This window comes from Somniosus microcephalus, chromosome 6, assembly GCF_052327205.1.
Source record: "Somniosus microcephalus isolate GS21.2 chromosome 6, FLI_Smic_1.0, whole genome shotgun sequence".
In the NCBI taxonomy this organism is placed as follows: Eukaryota; Metazoa; Chordata; class Chondrichthyes; order Squaliformes; family Somniosidae; genus Somniosus; species Somniosus microcephalus.
This window is the reverse complement of record NC_140992.1, coordinates 252,006,619-252,024,771: the sequence shown is the minus strand read 5'-3', so window position 1 is coordinate 252,024,771 and position 18,153 is coordinate 252,006,619. Positions and strand designations below refer to the sequence as shown.

The 18,153-nt window shown below is 47.7% G+C and overlaps 1 protein-coding gene across 1 annotated transcript in view; it reads right to left on the bottom strand.

The window, feature by feature from the left end:
• Positions 1–18,153, bottom strand: part of hsd17b2 (hydroxysteroid (17-beta) dehydrogenase 2) — a 64,698-nt gene that overhangs the window by 19,031 nt on the left and 27,514 nt on the right. Inside the window, 1 exon segment of the mRNA XM_085991758.1 lies at positions 6,335–6,547. Coding sequence (XP_085847884.1) covers positions 6,335–6,547 — 213 coding nt within the window.

Here is an 18,153-nt window from a genome sequence, read left to right as displayed (position 1 = left end):
TAAAGTTATACAGTTCCCCTGTTATAAGCTATTCTACTGGAATTGGATAACGTAATGAGTTGAATAATTAGTGCAGATTGAAGTAATGTCACTCATTATTCCCATTCAACCTCACTGACCTTGTTAATATGAACTGATGTTGAGGAAGTTCTACACAGCAAAAAACATTCTTAAGCTGCCTCCAGCCATGTGGTTTTAAGGAACAAGTCACAGTAACACGAAGCAAATTAAATACACAAATAAATGCAAATATCTCCTTTAATAACATTTAGGATTATGTAATAAATCAGCCGAATACTCTACAAATTCAAATCGTGGCCAGCAATGCTGTATATTACCTTTCCACAAGTGAAGCGGGCTGGTTAACTCCCAAGAAATTGTGAGTGGTTTATGATCAGCCAACAAATATTATTATAACAATTAATTGACGTAATCAGTTCTGTGCAGTGCCTTCAATTCTGGGCACAATGTCAAATAACATGTACACGTGCACTGGAGAGGGTTATAGAGGCCAACAAGACTGATCCCAAATGGAAAGGGGAAGAGCTGTGATGAGGAAAGATTAGAGAAACTCAAGCTCTCGTCTAGAAAGAAGGGGATCTCGTAAACAATTACAAAATACTAAATGTCATAGAATACTACTTCAAAGTGTGCCAGGAAAGTAAGACGGGAGGATATGAATTTGAATTACTGAAAAGTAAGTTTAAAAATGACCTTAGGAAGAACTTACTCATGAGTAATGGATGTTGGAATAATCTGTCAGACTAGGCCAGACAAAAACATTAGGTACATTTAAGTGCTACAACAGAAAATTAAAACAACTTGGCCTAGAAATTCACTATGGCCCCGCCAGCTGGCTAGCGCCCAAAAGTTAGCGCTGGGCGGGAAGCCTATAGCGATCGTCAGATATTCATTGTTAGCGCCCCAATTCGGAACCGGGCGCTATACCAGGGTGTGCCCGCCTCCGCTTGGGGCGCTGACACTGAATATCAGCGCTCTTTGCGCCGCTGCGCCAGCCGCTGCGGAGCGGCAGGCTGCGGTACTGCAGGCCTCCTCCTTCTCTTAAGGGGGAGCTGCCTGCAACGGGGAGATCGCCGCTGGATAGTGCCGGCAAATGAGCCCGGCACCACGGAGAAGTGCCGGGCTCGCGGAAAGCAGCCAGCAATGCCGCGGGGGGGGGGGGGTGGAGGAGGCCGGGGAAGGAGGTGCGGGCAGGCGGCTGCCGAAAAAGCGGCCGGCCGCACCTTCCACTTTAAAGCGCCCCACTAAGGCAGCAGGACGACCCCGTTTTCTGGTCGCTGTTTGCGGCCGCTTCGGAGGAGGCGGCCGCAACTAAATATGGGGATCGGGCCGGTTTCGGGGCGGAACCGGGGCACTGCGCACACCGATGACGTCATCGGTGCCGGCGCAGCGCTAATGGCTACCGCCGCCAATACCGCTGCGCTGAATATCTGCGCAAACTCATTTCTGGCGCAAAATCACTCTTTAGGCGTTAACTGGGCGCAAAGCTGGCAGCGCCTTAATGAATTTCTAGGCCCTTGTATTTATATAGCACCTTTAATATAGTAAAACATCCCAAGGCGCTGCACAGGAGTATTTTAAGACAAAAAAATTTGACACCGATCCACACAAGGATAAATTAGGGCAGGTAAACAAAAGTTTGGACAAAGAGGTAGGTTTTAAGGAGCGTCTTAAAGGAGGAAAGAGAGGTAGCAAGGCGGACAGTTTTAGGCAGGGAAATCCAGAGCTTAGGGCCTAGGCAACAGAAGGCACGGCCACCAAGGACAGAAGGAGGCAATTCGGCCCATCGTGCCTGTGCTGGCTCTTTGAAAGAGCAGTCGTGCTTAGTCCCACCCCCCGCTTTCTGTCCGTAACCCTGATGAAAGAGTTCGGGTATTAGAAGGACCAGTTTCAATGGCCTAGTAGGATTGCAAAATTCTGGGAATTTTTAAAAGAGGAAACTTTCCATGGGAATTTATGGGAATTTTGGGAATTTATGGGAATTTTTAGTTTTTTTGCACACTGATGGTTTTTGTCTCTGACCCTTATATTATCTTTGTCGTCAAAATAGACATACTGTTCCATACAAATAAAAACAGGCTTTCAAAACTTTATTTAGGTTATAATTTTGAACTTTATTGAACCCCCACAAAAAAGACCCATCTAAAATTAAATAAAAAGAGCGTCAGCTTATTTAGCCTGTAATTTGTCCTTATTTTGTCCCTTTCAGTCTTCTACTCATGAGTCTTCTGAGTCTTCTACTCCTCATTGCTCCTCCTGATTCTCTGACTCTGGCTCTGACGTGTCCATTTCCTCCTCTGTGTCAGTGTCTAGCTGTGTGGTGGACACTTCTGTATCTGGCTCAATAAGTTGTAGGTTCGCCCGGATAGCCACCAGTTTCTCCACTCTCTTGTTAGTCAGCCTGTTGCGCACCTTTGTATGCGTATTCCCAAAAAGTGACCAGTTTCGTTCAGAGGCCGCTGATGAAGGTGGGATTTGGAGTATCACCGATGCAATAGGTGACAGGGCCTCAGATGCACAAAGTCTCTCCCACCAGGTATGTGCACTGATATGCTTGCATGATTCCCATATCCCATCCCCATTCCAAAGACCTTGCTTGGTAGAGAACTTTGCCAGACTTCCCAGAACTTTGCCCACATCCAGATTGAGATGGTGTGAGAGGGTAGAAATCACACTGTAAGCGCTGTTGATCTGTTCTCCAAAAAGTATTGGTCTCCCAACATGCTTTGGGTCCAGCATGTATGCTGCAGCATGAATCGGCTCGACACAAAATTCTTGACGCGTCTGTATGAATTGAACAATTGCCTTCTCCTCTGCTTTGAGCAGCAGGGATGTGGGTAGGGCAATGCTGATTTGTTCTTTTAAATCAGTAAAAAGCCTGAGAACATCTGACAAGACAGCGTCATCTCCTTCAATCTGAGCAATTGCAGATGCTACTGGTGAGAGTAGTTTAAGGCTGCTAATCACTCTCTCCCAAAACACATCATCCAGCAGTATTTTCTTGATGGTGGCTTCCATATCCCCAGACTGGGATATTGCCATTTCTTGCAGCGACTCCTTACCCTCCAGAAGGCTGTTGTACATTATGACAACACCACCCCATCTAGTGTTGTTGGGCAGCTTCAGTGTGGTGTTCTTGTTCTTTGTCATTTGCTTGGAGTTGTAGGTTGCTGCAACTACCTGTTTTCCCCTGACATACTTAACAACTTGCTTGGCTCTCTTGTAAAGTGCTTCCATGGTTCTCAAACCCATGATGTCCTTGAGGAGCAGGTTAAGCCCATGAGCTGCGCACCCAATAGACGTAATATGAGGGTAGGCCTCCTCCACTTGAGCCCAAGCAGCCTTCATATTCGCAGCATTGTCAGTAACTACTGCAAAGACCTTTTGTTATCCAAGATCGTTGATGACCGCTTTCAGCTCATCAGCAATGTATGTGCCTGTGTGTCTGTTGTCCTTCGTGTCTGTGCTCTTGAAGAACACTGGGAGGGGAGTGGAGACGATGTAGTTTATGATGCCCTCCCCTCGTACATTTGACCACCCATCTGAGATAACTGCAACACAGTCTGCCATCGCTATCATTTCTTTGAGCTTTCCTTGGACTCTGTTATACTCAGCCTCCAGCAAATAAGTAGACAAAGCATGTCTGGTGGGAGGACAGTATGCAGGGCGAATAACATTGAAAAATCTCTTCCAGTACACATTGACTGTGAGCATGAGGGGTGAGCCTGTTGCATATACAGCTCGAGCAAGGCACTCATCTGCATTCTTCTGGCTATGGTTATCCATTGTATCAAAGAACCTTCCAAGTGGGCCAGGAGTTGCTGATGATAAGGAGCCTGATGCTGAATGAGAACCATCATCTTCTTGAATGGAAGCAGAGGAACTCTGGGCTGACTGCTGTGAGCTTTGAGTGAAGTTGTTGCATTTGGATAAATGCTGCTGCATCTTTGTGGCATTCTTTACATATGGCTTTCTACAGTGTTTGCACATGTACACAGTCTTTCCATCTTTAATGCCTGGGGTAAAATGCTTCCACACATCCGACGGTAAATGTGGCATTGTTCTATGCAGAAATAAAGGGCATTCATCTCTGTGTCGAACTGCGGTCGATCAGCACGATTGCAACAGGGTGAGTACATTTTTGCTGATGCGCCATGTGATGGAAGCATGACCTGTACACACACGACGCTACATCACCAATAGTGTATTATTTTGTATATTTTAAATTGAAGGACAACAGAGTTCAACAAGTAACTGGTTTATTTGGTATAAAGTCTGATTTACTTACTGCATCATCACAACATCAGCAGAAAACAAAATGACTTCCCTCAGGACCCCTAACCTGGATCTTAAAAAAACTATAGCAGTCTTACAGATGCCTGCAGGCCAATCACAATTCGATATGCAAATATTACAAATAGAGGGAGCTAATCGCTCATCCACTCATCCAACCAATCAGGACACATTTGTTCACAGTCACACACAAAACTTGTAATTATTAAAACAAGCCAAGTAAGAAGATAAACATATATTGATTAAGAAATTCCTTAATAATTAAGATTCCATCTCTGTTAGTAATTTTAAGAGAGGACCTGTGGAAAAAAAAGAAATACAAAAAAAACAATATTATGCTAGCATGTGCTTTTTTGGGCAAAATTCCCAAAATTCCCAAGCTAAACTTCCCGTGGAAAATTTCCAGAAATTTACCGGAAACTTTCCACCCCTTTGCAACCCTACCTACTATTCTTGTAGTGTTTCTTAGGTTTCTTTCTTAATAACTATTACATACTTTATTTATAACACACAGCGAGGTTTCACTTAACCTTGGATTAATATTTTATGCGTTTTGCAGCTCCTCTCACACATGGAGGGAGTTCAGAGACGATTCACTTCCAGAGATGAGGGCCTAGAAATTGAGTTTGCGCTGCGCCGGGGCTTAACGCCGGAAATTTAGCGCCGGTGCTAAGTCGCGCTGTGCGCGCCAAAAATTCAGTAGCGCCGCGCCCAAATGGCTGCCGGCGCTACTGAAGGCTGTTTGCGCCTGAAAACTGGCGCTACGCGCCGCATTGCGGCGCTATTCCGGCGCTGCGGCGCCCGATGCGGTGCGGCAGGCTCGGGAAGTGCAGGCCTCCTCCTTCAGTTAAGGAGGAGCTGCCTGCACCCGCCCGCTGGCCGGTTAAATCGCCACAAAAATGAGCCCGGCACCTCGGGGAAGTGCCGGGCTCGCAGCCGAGAAGCATCTGTTCCGCGGGGGGGGGGGGGTGGGGGAGTCCGGGGAGGGAGGTGCGGGCAGGCGGCCGGCGGGAAAGCGGCCGGCCGCCGCTCCACCTTTATGCGCCGGCGCAAAGTCGTGTAAGACTCTGTTGCCAGAGTCTTAGTTGCGGCTGCCACGGGCGAGGCGGCCGCAACTGAATTTCGGCGCTGGGGCCCGTCACCACGGCAACCGGGACGCTGCGCACACCGATGACGTCATCGGTGCCGGCGCAGCGCTACCGGTGTAACGCCGATGTTGGGCCCTAGTCAATTTCAAAACCGGCTGTAAGTCCAGCGCAATGCCCTCTAGCGCCGCAAAATGGGCGCTAAGCCCACTCAATTTCTAGGCCGAGGGGTTTGACTTATGAGGAATGGTTGAACAGGCTGGGCCTATACTCATTGGAATTTAGAAGAATAAGAGGTGATCTTATCGAAACATATAAGATACTGAGGGGGCTTGACAAGGTAGATGCAGAGAGGATGTTTCCCCTCGTGGGGAAATCTAGAACTCGGGGGCATAGTTTCAGAATAAAGGGTCGCCCTTTTAGAACTGAGATGAGGAGGAATTTCTTTTCTCAGAGGGTTGTAAATTTGTGGAATTCTCTGCCCCAGAGAGCCGTGGTGGCTGGGTCATTAAATACATTTAAAGTGGAGATAGACAAATTTTTGCAAGATAAGGGAGTGAAGGGTTATGGGGAGCGGGCAGGGAAGTGGCTTTGAGCTCAAGATTAGCCACGATCGTATTGAATGGTGGAGCAGGCTCGAGGGGCCAAGTGGCCTATTCCTGCTCCTATTTCTTATGTTCTTATGTTCTTATTCACAAGACAAACCAGTTGAGTGTGCAGCAGCTTTATTTCCATGGGTATTTTTCCAAGGCAAGTTATAAGCTTCTATTCTCAACAAAGCAATTGCAAATCTCATCGAAATAGGATTTTGTAACAAAACCTGCCTGAAAGCTTTGAAAATGTAAAGGTAATACATAAGGTCAGCCACACAGCAGCGCGTCAATGTAACCAAACACAACCCAGACATCGACTTTTAAAATGTATTCATCACTAACCTCTGTTCTTCAGCTGAGCTTTTACTTGTGCGAAGGTTTTAGCTATCTGTTCAGAACTGGTGACGTCTAGCTGGAGCACTGTGAGTCTGTTTGAGCCACCCGTCTTCAAATCCTCAGCACCAGGCCCATCGAGGTACAGAACGCCAGCAAATACAATGAATCCCAGTTTGTCCAGGTATTTTGCCAATGCATGACCAAATCCAGAATCGCATCCTGTTTAGTGACAGAAGCAAAGGGTAACGTGATTTCTACAGGAAACAGATCCTATACAATGCTGACTCCTTCCGATCATAAATGTCCTGACGGGGGGGGGATTAAACTGGAAAAATATCAGGAAACATTCCTCTGACATTATTAACCGGAGAATAATTAACCGAAATATGACATCCGAGGTACAGCTCAGAACTTAAATACAACGTACAGCATGTTTTCAAGGTTTAAATTCCTCGTGTCAAATACGCAAGAGGGGTTTTTAATGGGACAAACGCCAACCAACACCCCCCCCACCCCCCCAGCCAATTGCATCAATTTTAACTCCCAGACTTCATTTATATCCCCTGCCCAAAACGGGTGTAAAGAGGAAGCTGCTGGCACTCAGCTAAGTTGTGGGATGTGGGGGCGGGGCGGGGGGAGGGGGGGAGGGGAGGGGGGGAGAGAGAGGCCCAGACTTTACTTGTGTGGCCCGGTGGAGCATGAGTGCTCCTCCCAGCCCCACAAAGATGGATCTAAAACTTACCTTTTCAGCCCTCCGTTCTTCCCCCCGACAGGTTTTACTGAGTGGGCCCACTGCTAAGATGGTGGTCAAAATGCCATCGGGGTCATGCAATCAGGTAATGACATCATCGAACCAAGATGTACCTGTTTTAAGGAGGCTCCCGCCTCAGTCAGGTGGTTGGCTCGGCTGCCTAACAAAGGTTCCAGATAAAGCAGCGGCAGGTGGGAATGGGACGGTAACTTTTCGCAGGCGGTTTTTATTGCACGGTCACCCCGTTATAATTGGGTTAAAACTTCCCCCTCGTAGTATAGTGTAACATAAAAACTTTGTAGCAATACCACTGAATTCCGCCAGGAACAACAGACAAATTAATTAATTAATTTACATTGTTATTTTAAATTTCCTAAAAAGAGTACCTCTAAAGGTTTTCATAACCATTTTATAGCAGAGATGCACATGGTAAAATACAAACACAATGCATGATGGATTGTATTGCAATTACCTCAATATTCACCTCACATTTTATAGGGAGTCATTTTAACTTCGGGCAATATTGTAAAATGGCCGATATTGAATTGGTCACCCATAATGCATCCCACCCAATTTCCCCTTCCATTGACTTCAAGATAAAATTACCCCCCTAGGGCGAGAAACTGGTACTTGTCAGCCCATTTTTTAAGGTAATAAATTTTGCACTTGAAGGAACAAATTTCAGGTTGCGATTTCTCGCACCTGATCTTTTTAGGACTGACTCATTAAAGGGTGATCACAGATGTGCACTGGCAGTATTCAGAACGTGTGTTTTTTTTTAAAAGAGTGGAACAAGCAGGCAGCTGCTATTATACTACACACTTGCACTGGTTTGACTTGGGGGGGGGGGGGGGAAGCCAAACTTTATATACGGATCTAAACCTGTTTGCCAAGGACATTGCTAAAATTAAAAAAAGAATTAACTGTATCATTTACTTTTTGCTAACATTAAAGTTTAAAGACCTATCGAGTACGTAAAAAAATAAAAAAATTTTGGCCTTGAAATTCAGTTGTGCAGCGCCTATTTTTCAGGCCTCTTAAACCTCCAGGAAGTGCACGCTCATTATGAAAACAAGTGTGCCATCCGCCATATTGGTACAGGCAACAAAAAAATTTGCATCCAGCAGCGACGCCTCAAACAGGCGTTAGACACTTTGCATATGCAAATAAGTGGCCCAACACCTGTCCTTAAAGGGTCCGCTGCAGGCCGCAAGCAACAAGGTGGCTGTTTAAAATATACTTACCTGAAGGTGGAGCCAAGAGGAGCAGGAGTGCTTCTCCTGACCCCCACATTCAAAGCTCACGGCTGCTGTCGCTCCCCCCCCCCCCCACCCCCCCGGCTTACCCGTTCCTGGCTTCTGCCCTCCCTGGTCATCTTCCACCACTACCCTCCCTTCTGACCAACGTTACCTGATCACCTACCCCCCAATGTTCCCTCTAAATTTTTTGGGCACTGGGTAGCCTCTTCATTCAAAATACTGCGCATGCGCGGTTTTTACATTGAAAAGCCAGCTGCGCAGGATCCCTGGAGCGCTGCGCGGCCTAAAGGGACCATTGCTACCCCTCCTTCCTTTAACCATTTACATGTGGTCTGCTGCTGGCATCGCAGCGGCCGGATCTTCCATTCCTTTTCACCGGCGAGCTGCCTGCGGAAACTTATTAGGTGTCCTAGGTGGCTCGAGGATAATGAAGCCCGAGCACCAAAATTGGGTGTGCCTCGAGCCACCATTCAGCTGTAGTTTCTAGGCCTATTAAGTTTAATAAGTCAGCTCCTTGTTGTTTGCAGTTACAGTATCTTATAAGTTTGGCATCAATGTGGTGCAAAAATTCATGCCACACCAACAGCAAACATGCAATATAACTAGGTCAAAAGATTTTTTTTAAATCTCATTGCTGTGCATCAATGAAATCCATTCATATTTAAAATACATTAATACATTCTTTAACAAGAAAATAATTACACACCTTGTAAAAGTGCTAAATTAGAAATGATTTCAAACAGGGCTCTGCTAAGTAAGAACAAACTTGGAAATTTAAATAGAACCTTTCAGGATGTCCCAAAGAGCTTTACAGCCAATTGATTACTTTTGAATTGCAGTCGCTGTTTTTATGTGGTAAATACAGCAATCGCAACGGATTGTAAATTTAATTGAATATTGGCATTTTGTTGCTGTAGGTTATGCTATCAACATCTGTACACTGTTATCGAATCATTCGATCCGGCCAATTACCGCCCCATCAGTCTACTCTCAATCATCAGCAAAGTGATAGAACGTGTCGTTAACGGGGCTAATAAGCAGCACTTACTCACCAATAACCTGCTCAGTTTGGGTTCCGCCAGGATCACTCAAGTCCAAACCTCATTACAGCCTTGCTCCAAACAAGGACAAAAGAGCTGAATTCCAGAGGTGAGGTGACTGCCCTCGACATCAAGGCAATATCTGGCCGAGTTTGGCATCAAGGAGCCCGAGTAAAACTGAAGTCAATGGGAATCAGGGGGAAAACCTTCCACTGGCTGGAGTCATACCTAGCACAAAGGAAGATGGTTGTGGTGGTTGGAGGTCAATCATCACAACCCCAGGACATCACTGCAGGAGTTCCTCAGGGCAGTGTCCTAGGCCGAACCATTTTCAGCTGCTTTATCAATGACCTTCCTTCCATCATAAGGTCAGAAGGGGGATGTTTGCTGATGATTGTACAGTGTTCTGTTCCATTCGCAACTCCTCAGGTAATGAAGCAGTCTATGCCCGTATGCAACAAGACCTGGACAACATTCAGGCTTGGGCTGATTAGTGGCAAGTAACATTCGCACCACACAAGTGCCAGGCAATGACCATCTCCAACAAGCGAGAGCCTATCCACCACCCCTTGACATTCAACGGGATTACTATCATCGGATCTCCCACCATCAACATCCTGGGGGGTCACCGTTGACTAGAAACTTAACTGGACCAGCTACATAAATACTGTGGCAACAAGAGCAGGTCAGAGTACAATAGTAAAATACTGCAGACGCTGGAATCCGAAACAAAAACAGAAAATGCTGGAAACACTCAGCAGGTCAGCCAGCATCCGTGGAGAGAGAAACAGAGTTAACGTTTCAGATCTGTGACCCTTCATCAGAACTGGAAAAAGTTAGAGATGTAACAGACTTTAACCAGGTGCAGGGGCAGGGAAAGGAGGGAGGGGAGGAAAGAACAAAAGGGACGGTCTGTGATAGGGTGGGAGTCAGGAGTGGTTAAATGTTGCAAATGGGGATGGCAGAATCATCAACATCTGCTGCCTGAAACAATAGCGGCAGAGGTTATGGCCTGAAATTGTTGAACTCGATGTTGAGTTCAGAAGGCTGTAAAGTGCCTAATCGAAACCACCACCTTCTCAAGGGCAATAAATGCTGGCCTTGCCAGCGACGCCCACATCCCAGGAACAAATTTTTAAAAATTCAGTTTCTGTTTTGCTGAAGGCTGTTGACACTATAATCATAAACAAAAAGCGCGTTTTGACAAGTCAGTAGCTATCTGGGTGTAAGTGATGTGTCGATTGAAATATGCAAACAAATGGAACAATCAGCATGAAGGTGACAAATGCAAATTAGCTAGATTTCTTTTCAGAAAATAATATTGTAGGATACAGTATATGAGTAATTTGAGACGTGACATATGGTAAGTGGAGCAGGCTTGGGAGGAGTAGGGGACTTTGGACCCCTGGTTCCCAAAGCTCTCCACCACTGGGGTTTTCCTCGCCTCATGTCTGGGTCTGTTGTAGAATAAATAATAGGAGATTGATTGCCATGATTAATTAACAACTCCATCACCGTTGTATCATGTGACTACCAGGAGTAGATGGACTCTAGTCTTTTTCGTCCAGGATTTCCCATGTTCCTATAACCGATTACTGTGCAGGATATCAAATTTACATTACTAAGAAATCCAAACATCAATCGAGCATTTCAACGCCTTAGTAGGATATCATAAACAGATTGGCACAGTCCAAAATCAAATATGGGTATCAATACAAAATTTACCCCAAAAATAGAATAGTTAGAAGCCTTCCTGAAGGAACTGGCTAGTACAGTGAGTTAGCAGATTGTACTTCCAGGACCTGGTCTCAAGATGAAAGTCTCCTCTGTCTGCAGGCTGCAAACTGTAGAGATTTCAGCAATGCTATACTCATGGGGGTTTAAATTTTCGTTAAAAAAACCCAACAGGTGTTCATTGTTATTTACAATCTGGTAATAGTATTACAGAAACATGCGGTTTTGAAATGTATTCTTCCTGAGAAGCAAGTTTGTTAGCATTAAAAACAAAACGGCATCTAATAATAACTATGATCTTTTAACATTTTTCAAGCATGAAATGAGTCACTTAACCAGTATGGCTGCCTCAAACTCTATTAATGCTGCTGTAGAGTCAGGGATTTTCTGTTAAATAGCACAACAGTTAAGAAAATACAGTAGCAAAATACTGCGGATGGTGGAAATCTGAAACAATGTTGAGTTCAGCAGGCTGTAAAGTGCCTCAACGTAAGCTCGAGGAACAACACCTCATCTTTCGATTAGGCTCTTTACAGCCTTCTGAACTCAACAATGAGTTCAACAATTTCAGACCATAACCTCGACCCCTATTTTTTCAGGCGGCAGGTGTTGATGATTCTGCCATCCGCATTTGCAACATTTAATCTCTCTTGCCTTCCACCCTAGCACAGACCGTCCCTTTTATTCTTTCCTCCTCCCCCCGACCCCCGGCCCCTGCTTAAAATCTGTTACATCTCTAACTTTATCCAGTTCTGACGAAGGGTCACAGACCTAAAACATTGGCCCAGAAATTCGGGTCGGGCGCTTCCCGCGGGTGTAAGCCCCCGACCTACACTTACCTTGCGCGCCGGCCGTTGAGCTGTGGAATTCCGATCCTGGGCCTGCTCCAACTGCCGGCTCGCAGTGCTTGCGTATCCCAGGGGCGCAGTTAGTTCGATGCGTCCCCTGGGATCATGTGGGCCATGGGGAGCAGGGAATGCTCCATTCATAAGTTTGACAGGAAGAGCTGTCAAAACTTAGAAATACTACGGGCCCCAAAACATCACTAAATCTTCAAATAAATTTTTAAAAAACATTACATTTTTTAAATAAACTATAAATTACATGAAATAACTATTTTAAACAATAATTTAAACTTTTGAAAAAAATAATTTTATTTTCTAACGGGGCTAAAAATAAACTTACCTTTCTTTAAAGTATTTAAAAATAATAAACCTGTGGAAAAAATGTTTTAATTTTTTATTAATTCACCACTTACCTTGTAAAAAGCAGACCTTACGCCTGCTTTTTAAATGTGTAACTTCTGCAGACTTACCCTCCCGGGAAAACCTGTAAAAAAAAAACGGAAGTTCGATGCGCACGCGCAGCCTCTCCCGTGCACGCATTCGAACTCTGAACCCCTTCTTTCAGGGGAACGGAAGTGCAGGTTTCCCGCGCATGCGCAGTGCATGCAGGAAACCGGCACTTCCATTGGGCCTACGGGTGAGTACTTCGTGCGTACTCACCCGTGGAGGCCCGAAGTTCTGGGCCGTTAACACTGTTTCTCTCGCCACGGATGCTGCCTGACCTGCTGAGTGTTTCCAGCATTTTCTGTTATAACAGTCCATTTATACTTTACAATAACCAGTGAAATGAATCATCATTTATATTGATAAGGAGGGTTGGAAATACTACAGGTATGATTTTAGCCCTATTTGGCTAAAGTGACCAATACGAACTTTGGTGCTGACAGAAAGAGTAGTCCATTGATTAAAAAACAAAATACTTAGCAACCTTTTACCAAAGACATTTAATTAGATCAAAGAAATAAAGATGGAGGTCTGTAGGGTGTCAAAAGCTAACAATACTAATAATATTACATCTTGCACTAAAACACTAAAATAATCTTATGTTGTAAGATTGTAATGGATGGTGGAAACACGATTCAATAGTAGCTTTCAAAAGGGAATTGGATAAATACTTGAAGAAGAAAAAATTGCAGAGATATGGTAAAAGAGCCGGGGAGTGGGACTAACTGGATTACTCTTCGAAAGAGCAGGCGCAGACAGCCTCCTTCTGTGCTGTACTATTCTATGATTCCATGTACTTTTTAAGCTGTGTTTAAATATATCAACTAAGCATCTAGGATGAAGTTAGTGAATACATGCAGGGTTGGGTTTAACAGTATCTTTTCTACAGGTTAACTATTTGGTCTTTTAATAATGGTCCAGAACAGTTAATAACAAAGGTCCAGAACAACGTTTATTAAAAGACATTAGATAATTATAGTTATCGGGAACAGTAATGTAGTGGTAATGTTACTGGACTAGTAATCCAGAGGCCTGGACTAATAATCCGGAAACAAGAGTTCAAATCCCACCACCGCAGCTGGGAATTTAAATTTAGTTAATTAAATCTGAATAAAAAGCTACTATCAGTCATGGTGACCATATAACTACCGGATTGTCGTGAAAACTCATCTGGTTCACTAATGTCCTTTAGGGAAGGAAATCTGCTGTCCTTACCCGGTCTGGCCTATATGTGACTCCAGACTCTCAACTGCCCTCTGAAATGGCCCAGCAAGTAGGGATGGGCAATAAATGCTGGCCTTGCCAGTGACGCCCACATCCCGTGAATGAATTTTTAAAAATTACAAAAGCTGCTATACTTCTCTGAAAATGTAGTACTAATCCATTGTTTTGATTTTAACCAAACAGTATACTGGAGAGAAACGTGACAGCAGCGTATCCTCAGATGGACAAATCACATATTTCCTTGCTAATGCTTCATTTGTGCCATATGGACATAACTTTAAACTCCAACCAGATCCCACAATTTTACATACTGGTGTTTTCTCCTTAATTGGAGAGTTTATTTGTGTGTGTTACACAATTATTATGTTTTGGCAGAATTTAAAAAAAAGAGTAACACAAAGAACCAAATTGGCCTAAAGCTGCAGACCCAGTGTTCTAAGTGTCAGGATGTAAAAATAAGTGGAGAACAGCTCATTGGCTACATGGAAGGAAGAGGTGCTCTGAGCTATAAGCTCTGTTCAGCCTAACATGGCACCTGGCCCAGATAGTTTCCTTGCTGACTACAAAAGGGTGACTCCAGAACTCGCTCCCCTACTCCTAAAAGTGTTCCAGATGGATTTGTATGTGGGAGGCCCTTTTACAATAATGCAACTTGTCAACGTTATTTATTTTTGTAACGGAATCTACCGAGGTCCTTTGGATGCTGAAAGGGCTTGGACAGAGTGAGTGACCCTTTTCCAAATGATGGGAGAAACCATGGGTTTTGCAGAACGTTCACCAGTATAGCTCCTCGTTATACCCGGGCCTAGAAATTCAGTTGCGTTCGCCAGCCGTTAGCGCCATGAGAGGAGTAGATCTCGAGCGCTAGGCACTTAGCGGCCGGGCGCAGAACGATCGGCGCCTACGCCCAACTTCAGTAGACATTTAGCGCCAGCGCAAAGTGTTTGCGCGCGCTCAGCTGCGCGCGCAACTTATGACGTCATTTCGTCGTGCAACGCCGTTTGTGCGCCCCAAACCGGAACTTCAGTGGCGCCCGCCCAATGTGGGCATGGCGCTGTTAAGAACTGTGAAGTGGAACGCAGCAGAGGCCCTGCGGGCCTCGGGGAGCGCTAATTAAAGGGCACTTAGACTGAACTATAAAGGCCAGCCATTTTGCTGCAATGACTTTAGTGCAACGGATTTCTGGACAGAGACCAAGGAAGAGACCTTACTGATTTGGGCCAACATAGGAGAGGTATTTCTGGCTTCTGGCCAGAGCTTGGAAATTTGACTCATTGTGATTTCCCTGTTTGCAAGTATATTATGGGGGCTACATGGGGTTCCAACCCTCAGTTCCAGCATTATGTGCGAAGGGCTCGCAGACGCTGTGTGAGAGGGGCAGCCATGCCTAGACGCAGAGGGGCCATCAGGCGTCGGCAAAGTAGGCCTTACCCACTCAGGGAATACCGCCAGCAGGAGTCCTATCTCACCATGACTGCCGCGCAGTGTGTTAAGAGGCTGCGCTTCAGAAGGGAGGTGGTTGCAGAGATCTGCCAGCTGCTTCACAGAGATCTGCGTCCACAGCTGATGTGCAGGACGTCTCTGTCGGTGGAAGTGAAGGTCACGGTGGCTCTGAACTTTTATGCAAGCGGCTCCTTCCAAGCCGCTGCTGGGGACATAGCTAACATATCCCAGTTCGCTGTGCATCGCTGCATTCGGCAGGTCACCGATGCCCTTTTCACAAGGAGACACCAATTCATCTCCTTCCCCATGACCCTAGAGAGGCAGGAGCAGCGTGCAGTCGGATTTGCGAGGATCGCCGACTTCCCCATGGTGCAGGGCACCATTGACTGCACGCATGTGGCTTTGCGGGCACCTATCGACAATGCCGAGGATTACCGCAACCGGAAGGGCTACCATTCCCTCAATGTACAGCTGGTGTGTGACCACAGGCAGCGCATCCTAGCTGTCAATGCCCGCTTTCCAGGCAGCAGCCACGATGCATTTATCCTGCACCAGACTACTGTGGCTGACATGTTCCAGGCACAGCCTCCCCCAAGAGGATGGCTTATCGGGGACAAAGGCTATCCTTTGTGTACATGGCTCATGACCCCGCTCCGCGCGCCCAGGACCCCTGCTGAGGAGGCATACAACGAAAGCCATCAAGCCACAAGGAACATCATAGAGCAAACGATTGGCGTCCTCAAGCAACGGTTCCGCTGCCTGGATCGCTCCAGCGGATCTCTGCAGTATTCGCCGGATAGAGTCTCCCAGTTCGTCGTCGTTTGCTGCATGCTGCACAACCTGGCTATCCACAGGACTCAGGCACTGCCACCTCACGTTGGACCACCACCTCAGGAGGATGAGTAGGAGGACCATGAGGAGGAGGAGCAGTACCAGCCCAGGAGGGAGCCACAAGGTCCAAGGGCCGTCCGTCGGCGGCTTATTGAACGACACTTCTAGGCCCCCTGTCAGGGAATGGCTTGTGGCAATGAAGGCACATGAATGCAGCCGCTCTGCAAGCCCTCAGCCGGTTAACGCAACAACCACTTGAAACATCACACATGGACAAGCTGAATAAAGAAAAAGCTTTATTGAACAAACTCAGGGCCCTTCCCACATGAAACCCAAAAACACACAACACCTCCAAAAAACAGTCAAAAACATATCTCACTCCCACAACCCGGGGAGGAATAACAAAACTTGTCCATCCAAATGGCCTTCATCCTCGGCCTTACCAAAAGAACCCCCCCCATAGACAGCACAAGCACCCCCATATAAAAAAACATTTGCCAACACACTCTACTTTGTGTGCCGAGAGGGCGAGTCCTTGTCCAGCCTTTTCCGGCCCCTGGCCGACCTGCTGCTCCGCCTCAACCTGGGCCCTGTGGGTGTTGCAAGGCTGGGGGAAGGCTCCTGAGGGGCACATTGCATGACGGCAGATGCCCTTGGGGGTCGGCCTAGATGAGCTCTGGCCCTCGAGGGGCCGGCTGCTGACTGCTGCAGCTGTGGCTGGGCAGCATCAGTCTCTCCAGCAGCTCGTCGCAGCTTTGCTGGGGGAGTGGCAGTGGCGGCTGCAGCAATGGGGGCAAGCTGGCTGATGCCAGGCGCTCGCTGGTCGCCAGAGACACTGGTACTCGGCCGGGCTGGCACTGCAGCAAGCGCAGCAATCTGGTGAAGGCCAGACCGCTGTGCTGCAGCAGCGCGGCGGGTGCCCTGGCGATGCCTGCCTGACACAGCGAGTGTGGCAGCAGTGAGTGCCCGTACTGCCCTGGTCTGTGCCCGCATCAGACCAGCCAGTGACTGCACGGCACCACTGATCAACTGTCCACTCGCTGCCTGTGCTGCCCTGAAGTCGTCCCGACTCGCGTCCTGTGCTGCCCTGAATTCGGCCCGACTCGCGTCCTGTGATGCCCCGAATTCGGCCCGACTCGCGTCCTGTGATGCCCCGAATTGTGCCCGACTCGCGTCCTGTGATGCCCCGAATTGTTCGAGACCCCTGGCCTGTGCTGCCGTGAGTTGTTCGAAACCCCTGGCCTGTGAGGCCCCGAAATCGGACACACTATGAGCCAGGGACTCAATGGCCTCAGGCAACCGTGCCACAACCCCCATGAACTCGGTGTGCTGACGATCCGAGTCCGCGGACATTTGATCAAGGAGGCGCACTTCCTGGGCGAGGACCGTCTCCGGACTGGAGGCCGGACTCTCCCTCTGGGGAGAAGGCCGCCGAGCTGCCCGACCCTTCCCGCGTGGCTGCACGCCACTGGGCCCAGCAACTACACTCCCCTGCAACACTTCCCCCCTCTGGGGAGAAGGCAGCCGAGCTGCCCGACCCTTCCCGCGTGGCTGGACGCCACTGGGCACAGGAGCTACACTCCCCTGCAACACTTCCCCCCTCTGGGGAGAAGGCAGCCGAGCTGCCCGACCCTTCCCGCGTGGCTGGACGCCACTGGGCACAGGAGCTACACCCCCCTGCAACACTTCCCCCTGGCTCTCCTCCAGGGAAGACGTGTCCCCTCCATTGCCATCCCCTGGCGCGGATGAGGGTTCCCCCGATGTGCCGCCTTCCTCTTGCTCCTCCTCGTCCTCCTCTTCCGAGGGACTGACACTCGCAGCTTCAGGGACCTCCTCCTCACCAGCTGAAAGCAGGAAGGCACAAGAGTAGCTTTAGAGTGAGGAGAGGGCGTCAGCGAGGGAGGCATGAGTGGTGGCATTCTGCGCATTGGTCGGACAGTGGCAAAGGATGTAGATCTGAAGCGCAAGGGGAACGAGAGAGGTCCAAACGGTCATGTCCTTACCATTGGGGCCCAGCACAGGGTCGGCATCTCCAATTGCAACGGGGCCAATCACCCGGGCACCCATGACTCGACCCACGCGCTCCTCCAGGTCACTGAGCTGCTGGAACTGGGCACGGCCTCCCCCGGTGACAGTCCGGCTCTTCAGATTCTGGGCCAGCTTGGCCTGCAAGAGAAAGGACGGCCTCTAAGTACAGTGTGGTGCCCTGTTGTTGTGTGCACTGCCTCCCATGGTCGAATAGCTTGGCCAGTGT